Below are 9021 nucleotides of genomic sequence, written 5' to 3'. Positions count from 1 at the left end.
TCCCTGGCCGATCAGCTGAACTCCAAAAAAGAAGAACAGGAGAAACTGGTCAGAGAATGGGAAGACCAAGAACAAAGGCTCACGACCCTGGCTCTAAGGCAAGGAGAGAGCCTAGAAGAGATGAACAAGAGAGCAGAGGAGTGGGCCACGCAGAATGAAAGAAGAGTGAAGACACTGGCATGGTACCTTGCTCTAGTGGAAAAATAGAAGATCATCGCAGAGAACAAGGCAGAAGCTGCCCAGGTGGCCTTCGGTGCCCAACAAAAGGCCTTCCTCACCACAATCATGGACACCACCCGCCCAGAGGAGGGAGAATCGTTGGAGGTGGCACAAAAGAAGCTTAACATTGTATGCAGAGCCCTGCATGCAGGACTACAAATGCCACCCCAACTTGCGGAGGTTAGACTGAGCCTGGAAGAGCAAAGGAAATACCTACTGTTGGCCGGCCTAACCCCCCAGGAAATAGATGCCATAGGATTTGAAGAGGGAGCACAATAAGGAGACCAGCAAGGGGAGGAAGCAGAACTCGAATTCGACATGGGTAGATTCAGAGAGGATGTGATCCCACAACCCCCCTCGCCGCAGTCTCAAGAGCAACAACAGGAGGACCCATTTGCGGAGAGACAAGTCGCACTTAAAGAGAGACGCAGGAAGTTAGTCGAAGAAGCCAGGAAGCAGTTAAGGTCCAAGCCAGTCGTGCTGCCGTCTGTACCCCTCCTAACTTGCCCTGATGACATCCCAGCTGGATTCCACGCAGAGCTAGTGGTTTGGGAGAGACAAGAAAAAGAAAAGGATCCATTCACCTTTAGCTTTCTCCTGCCCAACAACCTGCGGAGGGTCTTGCCGCTTAAGGTAATGGAGGAGGTGATCACGATTGGTGGCCGACTAGGGCAAAAGTGGCTAGAAGAGAGAGAGAAGACCCCCACCTCTTGGGAAACTGAAGAGGCCGACTACTGGCAAAACAAAGTTTTTGAAGTTCCACATACAGTATAGGGCTATAAAAGCCAATCCCTGTGGAGGAGGTGAGTATGCGATATTAGTATGCTCGCCTAGATGACATTTTGTAGCATGTTGCCCTTCGAGAGGAACAACCCCACATACATGGCGTACCCTCGAAGGGTAGGCATGGATTTTGATGCCACCCTCCACCGGCGTTACGACTTTCCCATTATCTATAACTCCAATGTAGTATCCTTCAAACATGCCCTCCTCTTTAACTCGGAAAGCCTAGATGACTCTATGACACGCTTCCTCGCAGATTTCTCTTCATGCCCCAATCCAGCTTTTGTAACTACATGTAACTACTTTAGATTACTTAAGCTATTACTTAAGTAGGACCCGACTCCACAAGAGTGCGGTTTGCCTCCCCTCTTCTTTGACCCTAACACCATTGAGAGCTGTGCCATGGCTCGTCTAATGATGAGGGCTAGTCTCCTCCTCTATTTTTGCCTAGCCCTCCTAGAAGACATGAATGACAGCCAGTTTACTAGATGCAATCACCCTTTCCTCTCCACCATCTCTCTCCACGTCCGCATGAATCTGAAAGGATACATGCAAAGCTACCAATTTTTGAGCAAATCCATCCGACCCCCTTCCCCTCCTCATTCAGATGAAGATAATTAGGCCTTGGCTGTCATTCCACTACTGTAACTTCAAAAAAAAAAGGAGAGAAAAGAAAAGAAAAGAAAAGAAAAGAAAAGAAAAGAAAAGTAAAAGCGAAGAAAAGAACAGCATGAAAGGAAAAGCACAAAAAATACTCTCCACTGACTAGACAACATAGCCCACTAGAGCAGAAGCACTTACCACCACATAAAGCACGATCACTCCACCTAGGGGTTCCCAAGCTAGGCGTGCTCGGTGGCTTCGGTCGGCCGGCTCCACTCCTAACCCCCTAGCCCTTTTGCTCCCCTACTTCACACTTAGGGCACATCAAGGGTAGGACATACCTAGGGAGGTAACACTCGCCTATGGTTAGACCTATCACCCTAAGCCACTTGCACCACATCTCCCTTGGCACAAATGGGGTCCTCAAGTGTGGGACATCACCCAGGCTTGCCTGTGGTTATAGACCCACCTCCCCATTCCACTAGCACGAGCACAATGTACTAACACAATGAGGTAGGCACTCCCCTTAGGAACAACACCACACCTTCTCCTTTCAGGCATCACAAAAAGCAACAAATCACCAACTTCGGAGGCCCCCATCAACCATGCAATATCCATTTGGCTTCTCCGACAAAAATCATTTCACAGCTTCCACAAGCACCTGAGTCTCCAAGTGGCCCTCACCTTTACACCACTTGGCCAATTGCCTGCCAACTTACAACAACACAAAAGTGCCATGGGACTAGCACCCGTCTAGGAGGGGGGTAATGTTAACCCCAAGTCAAGATGGCGGAAAAAGGAAGGAAAAAGCAGAAAAAAACATGGAAAAAGAGCAAAGACACGCAGGCAACCTCCAAAGCTAAGTCGAGGCAAAAAGCACAACTTTAAATGAAAGGCGCCTCAAAAAACTTGGAAAACTCTTGTAAAAGAGTGCCAGGCTTCCTCCCGTGCCAATTGTAAAATATTAGATGGGTGTAGGCTAGAGGCATAAGGCTAGAAGAGGGAAATGGAAAAAGGACCTTGCCACAATGGCCGCTCATGTAAAAAAGGGATGGGTGCCCATGGGGTTTTAGGTCTTGTATATAAAGTTTAAAAAATGAATGGAAGCTCATTCTTTGGTATGTGGCTAGCAAGAGCTCTCTTCTTCTTCTCTTCTCCTCATCTTCTTGCTTGTGTGTGCTCTTGAGAGAGGGAGTGTGAGAGTGTGAGGGAGTGAGAGTGTGAGAGTGAGGGATCAAGAGGGTGAAGCTCTTCACCATCTCCTCTTCTCTTCTTCTCTTCTCTTCTCTCTTCTCGCGCATGCGGCTATGGAGGATGGAGCTTGGAGATGGAGGAGGCTTGAGGATGCTTGAGCTCGCATCTAGGATCATGGAGCTACTGGGGTGTGCGAGAGAGGAGGCAACTCGTATCGGCATCAAGGTAAGCTCACTACACTCATAGGATCGACGGCGCATCGGCTAGGTGAGAGATAGCCATTAGAGCTCGCTTGAAACGCTTGAAGCAATAAGCGGTCCGTGGGTCTTAGCGGTTGAGCGTGAGCTCCCACTACACTGGGGTTTCTTCACTTTGCTCTGTAACAGTGCTATCTAACAATCACTATGTGAGAAGCTCACTCAATGAAAGATTCGCTTCTAACGCTCTCTCCTTATTAGCATTTCCTTCCACTCCATTTCTACCTGCGATGGCTAGGAGTCGTTGGACCTCATTGAGCTCTATCTCCTGGCATAGCCTCTAAGCATGCTGCTCCTAGTTATAGCTAACTAAGCATTGTAGAGAAACTCTTCCTAGCCTCATCTCCTCCTCAAGATTGACTATGATTTCATCTACAGATCAATTGTGGTGTGCTATTTTCATTTGAGGTCATACCATGATATGAGTTGATGTATGTCAATCGAAAAATCTCTTAGGACGAGATCTTGGCTGCTTGTGTCCGTACTAGTGCCTGTCATATTGATGGTCTCTTGAACCACTTAGGTGTTAATGAGGGTGATTAGGTCAGCTAAGGAAACATCTCTAATTTTGGTTTCATCCCTTTCTTCACTCGATTATCAAGGGGTTTAAGGATATTCACCTCTCAATGTTGGATGTCTTGGTTTGTTTCCACGGTCCTAGGGGTGTTGTAAGTCCTACTAGTGGGTTCATTTCTTAGTTTGATTCCCCTTTAGTGTCTTTCTTGTTAATGAAATCACTTCACAAGTTTACGCTTACTCACACACTTGGATGGTGCAATGTAATGTGAGTTGTGCATAGTCAGGCTTTCAACTTTTCTCATGCACCTAAGTGCCTACAATGTGATGTGCACACTCAAGCTTTCAACTTTTCTCATGCACATAAGTGCCTACAATGTGAGGTGCAACCTTTAATGAAATCATTCATACACACACTAGGTAGTCAAATAGTGTCTCTACTAGGAAGTAAGCTACAAGTGATTGGTTGATTTGGTCAATTCTTGGGCCTTTCACAGTAAATTTTGGTGTTAGTTGACTCTACGGTCACACTCGTAGGTCTGTGATCCAGCTAGGATCACTCAGTATTTAGCTCACAACCTATGGTATATTGGGGGGGTCTAGATGGTCCCTAAGAATGTGTTCTAGTTGAGGTAGACTTCCAACTCGAACATTTGAGTGTAGGTTTGTGTCCATCAAAGTCCCAAATTCGACCATCCAAGTGTGATTTTGGCATGTCTGAATGATCGGGTCCAACTTGGATAGGAGTGTCTGTCCAAGTTCGAGAAGATGTGTTTGAATGGACAATTCGGCCATCCGAGGCCATCTGAGAGGCCATCCAAGTGAAATTTTATGATGTCCAAGTGGACCAAAGTGACTCAATCATCTGAGTATGAGTGGGACAGTTCAAGATTAAGAGTGGGCCATCCAAGTGAACTTCTATGCTATCCAAGTGGATTGAGGTGACTTGGTCGTCTAAGCGTCGATTAGGATTTGGCTATTTGAGGCCTGGAGATGCCATCCGAGTGGTAGAAAAAGCATGCTGAATGACAAACATTGATGGCAAATGAATCATTTAATCACATGCCCTTTCAACTATAATCCTATCCTTATTCATCAATCAGCAAGGAAGGTTTTGAGCATACCTGGAATCACTGAAAGAGATGCTATAATGGATTTCTCCTATCGTTGCTCTCTTGGCCTACTGCTTTCTTGTGACCTGTTGCTCTTTGTCTCTCTCAATCTCTCAAAACTTCAAATGAGCTCTTTCTCCCCTTTTTTCTCCTTTTAATGCTCTCTCTTTCTTCCCTTACTCTCTATTTTCCTTCTAAGATATTCAAATCTCTTTTCTTCTCTTTTCCTACTTCCCTATTTCCTAGTTATTACAAAGACATTTATTTTCTTTCTTTTTCCTTATTTCCCAAACCTTAATGCGTCCTACTAATGAAAAACAACATACCACTGATCTAACTAACGTTCGTAAATCTTCCAACACCTAAATTATCAAGCAAAGGAGATCGAACACCCTCCAACTCCCTCGCATTTTACCTAAAACCAAGCACAGTTTTGGAGGAGACGAACTTCTACTACGTCGCTTGATTTGGAGTGCACAAGCACTCAAAATTGAATTTGTTGGTTGCAACAATGGAACTAAAATATCGTCACTATCACTAGCAACCTTTGAGACCCTACCGACGCTTATCAAGTCAAGTGTTTCAAGTGAGTGGCAATGGCTACCTCTCACATTGCCTCGCATGCTCTTCCACAAGGATGTAGTGAGCTTACCATTGAATCCAATAATTGTAGTCCTCCTCCTCAAATCCTTCAATGATGGCTCCACGATTCAATATGCTAGATCAAGCAAGCTCCATCTTCATGCTCTAAGCTCCAACCTCCATAGTCGTGCACACAAGAGAAGAGAAGAGAAGAATAAGAATATGAAGAGAGGAGGAGAAAAGCTTCTCCACGGTCCCTCACTCCCACACACTTGCACTCTCTACCTCTCACACTTCCTCTCTCATGCACAAGAAGAAAGCAAGTTCAAGAATAAGAAGAGAGTTAGTTTACACACACACAAAGAATGTGCTTATCTATCGCTTATCCATTCACTTTTTGACTTTTATACATACCCTTCTCCCCCTTGGGTGCCCAAACCATTTCCATGACCGGCCATCCAAGCCAGCCTTGGTCCTCTTTTCCACTTTCTTTCATATTCTTTTTTCTATTCTCATGGCTCCATTACATGCACCTCTTCATTTACAACTTGCACAAGAGAGAGCCTGGCACTCTTTTATAAAGGGTTAAAATGCGCTTTATTTATTACGTGCCTCATTCTTGATTTTTAAATTTTTTACCATGCTTCTTGGTTTTCTTTTTCTAGTGGGCTGTCCTTTTCTGCGCCTTCTTAAGTCTTCTTTGCAACTTGTGTCATTTTGAGGGTTAACAACCCATGAGACTGAAATCTCTATGAGTCTCTATCACGGTGGTCATTACCACGCTTACCATCATGTCTGCCCTTAATAGTCAATGCATGAAAAGTATGAGCTGCATCCATATTCTTTCTGTTTATCTCCTTTATAAGCAAAGCACCATCAACATCCTGAAGTTTCAAGCCATCTTTAGGTATATTGGCACACATGGCTATAAAAAAAGTGTCCCATCACTTGGAAAGTGTTACAAGCAAGAAAAAAGGAGGTCTTTTATCCTTGATCTCAATACCTTGCAAAGTCAATTGGTTGAAAATCAAATGAAATTTATTCAAATGCATGGATACATTCACAAATACATCTAGGAGCATAAGTATCCAATGAAGCTTTAATATCTATAAGCGAATACTCATGGAAGCTCAGAGTGCATGCGAGAAGAGAGCTTTTCGAGTGAGCTTTTGGGGGAGTTTTTTTTGGCAACCTTGAGTTTTAATCCACATAGTCCACTTGGTCCTCTTTTTCTTTTGGGCATATATCAAGTTCCAATGCTGCTCCTCCATTGCCACCACCACCACCTCTAGCACTGCCACCATCACCATGCCATCTTACTCTCCCCCTCCTCATTAGAACCACAACCAATTCTTCTCTCTCTCTCCTCATATGTTGGGGACAAACCACTGATATGTCACTCCCCTCAATAACATTAGTACCACTAGCACCGCCACTACACCACCACATCTTACTCTCCTCGTCCTCATCAAAACCACAATCAATTCTCCTCTCCCTCCCTCTCTCTCTTTCTCTCTCTCTCTCCTCATATAATGGAGACCAACCACCAATATCTCACTCCACTCAATAATCTCTCTCTCTCTCTCTCTCATATCTTGGAGACCCACAACATGCATCTCTCTCTCCTCCTCCCCCCCTCAATAACACCCTCTCTCTTTGTCTTTTTCACCCCCAACTCTGTCATTTATCATCTCTCTCTCTCTCTCTCTCTCTCTCTTGGGGGTATCGCGATGGCGGCGATGGGAGGCAGGCAAATGCGGTTACCACTGGGAATGGAAGGTCGATGAGCAGGTGTACATCGTCAAGGGCTGCGTCCAAGTCACACCTGAGGGCTGCCCTGACAGCGCCTACTTCTACGCCGGTGACCTGGTGCGCTTCCCCAAATGGTTCTTTGCCGACCTTGCCTTCGAGGGTGACTACGAGCAGCGGTACCGATTCTTGGCGTATGGTGATGATTGACGTCTGCTTCTTGAGGTCAGAAAGCGGCACCTATTGACCTGCTCGCTTCTGCCAGACATTCGCGAGAAGTAGGGCACAGAGCAGGGACGCGACAGATCGTTCAGTTCAACGAGCAGACGGGGCGATGCCTGGGCTCTGGATAGTGGAGACGACACAAGCCGCCAGGAGAAGTGGCAATTGACGTTGCATTCAGTCCAGCCGGCAAACAAGTGTCCACAGGACAGTCCGACACGGTTTTTGCAGAAATAGATTTGCGACTGAATAATATAGAGACAGACTGTCTTTTGTCTCCTGTGGACTCTACACTTGGAGAAGTTCGAAGGAATCTACAAATTGCTGCAGCCTTGGGTGGCTTGGTTATGTGGCAGACATTGCAGTTAAATCAAATTCAAGTGCTTGGCATCTTACTTGCCCTTACTCTGGCGTTGGGCATAGATCTGCACGAGGCAGGACATTTCTTGATTGCTTATCTATTTAGAGTTCTTCCAAAGGGTTACACATTGTCAAGATTAGCGGCATTGCAGAAGGAAGGCTCTTGGAATGTGCAAGCTGGGACAACATTTGTGGATGTGCAGTTTCAGGAGGAGGTGAAAAGTGGGAAACTTTCTTCATTGAAGGTGGTCTCTCTGACATTCAATAGGTCTATCGAGGGGGCTTTTTCCCCGTGAGGTGAGATGCCACTCGAGCTCCATAACGTGGAGCTTCTAATCAGCCAGGCTATCAAGGAGGCGAAGAAAGATTTCAAGAAGGATGCGGATAATGCCTTGAACCAAGAAACCCGCAGGCTCCATGAGAGGATCCGGCGACTGGAGGAGATGGTGAAGACACTTACGGAAGAGAAGAGGGATCTCAAAACCGACCTGGACAAGCTACAAACGGAAGTGTCACATCTACGGGAGGCAAGAGAGGACGCGGATTTCAAAGCGGACCTCCGAGAGGCTATCATGAAGGAATGCCGAGAGGACCTCCAGATATGCATTAAAACCGAAGTTAAGGCTTCGAGAGAGGGATGGGAGGAAAAAATCAAAGCAAACATGAAGGAAGAAGTAGAAGGGAATAAGGAGGGGTGGATTGAGGTAGTGAAGAAGAACATTAAGAAGGAGGTCTAGGAAGAAAATAAAAAGGAGGAGGTAGCTCGGGTTCAGGAGACCTTAGAGGAGGAGAGGCTCAGGAACGCGCATAGATTGAACGTGCGTATTACCGGGCTCCCCGAAGGGGCCTCTCTGGAGGAGGACGCATGCGGGCTATGCACCCGACTAGGGTACACGAGCATGCCCTTTACTCAGGCATGGCATGCAGGAAGAGATACTACCAGGGTCAGAGCTCTGATATTACATATGAGCACACCGGAGGACAGATCCGCTTTCTTTCGAAAGCGGATTTTGCTCCGAGGGATGACTGGGGCTCCCATCTTCATGGATGAGGACCTGACTCAGATGCAGATTGCACACAGACGAGCATGCATGCCACAGATACTCTAAGCACGTAGAGAGGGCCGTAAGGCCTTCTATCGAGATGGCCGGATTTTTATAGATGGACACCCTACCAAATAGGGGGGCGTGGCTTATGAGACGGGGCAGAGGACTGTACAGGAGACCCCGATACGTGTGGCAGTTTGGAACTGCAATGGCTTCCTATGGTCACGACCGGACAGACTTGAGGAGATTTTACCCGACCATGATGTTATATGCCTCACAGAGACACATGAGAGCCCAGAGAGAGGGCTTCCACGCATTACAGGATTTGAGTGGGTATCTGCATACCGGGCTACTACTAGGCAGAGCACATCTAGGGGC

The 9021-nt window shown here is 46.4% G+C and overlaps 1 protein-coding gene across 1 annotated transcript; it reads left to right on the top strand.

Moving 5' to 3' along the window:
- The first annotated feature begins 6996 nt into the window (after positions 1 to 6996).
- Positions 6997 to 7893, top strand: LOC148036869 (uncharacterized). The gene is made up of 2 exons (XM_087677044.1): positions 6997 to 7045; positions 7469 to 7893. The coding sequence occupies exons 1-2, from the start codon at positions 6997 to 6999 to the stop codon at positions 7891 to 7893; spliced, it is 474 nt and encodes a 157-aa protein (XP_087533170.1).
- The last annotated feature ends 1128 nt before the right edge of the window (positions 7894 to 9021 follow it).

Source organism: Lygodium microphyllum, chromosome 4 (assembly GCF_053477565.2).
Source record: "Lygodium microphyllum isolate KBCC chromosome 4, Lygodium_microphyllum_v1.1.10, whole genome shotgun sequence".
Taxonomy (NCBI): Eukaryota; Viridiplantae; Streptophyta; class Polypodiopsida; order Schizaeales; family Lygodiaceae; genus Lygodium; species Lygodium microphyllum.
This window is presented reverse-complemented; position numbering and strand designations above follow the sequence as displayed.

Coding starts and splice junctions, on each gene's coding strand:
- LOC148036869 (XM_087677044.1), top strand. CDS start 6,997: ATGGCGGCGATGGGAGGCAGGCAAATGCGGTTACCACTGGGAATGGAA. Junction 7,046..7,468: donor GTTACCACTGGGAATGGAAG/GTCGATGAGCAG, acceptor CGGTTTTTGCAG/AAATAGATTTGCGACTGAAT.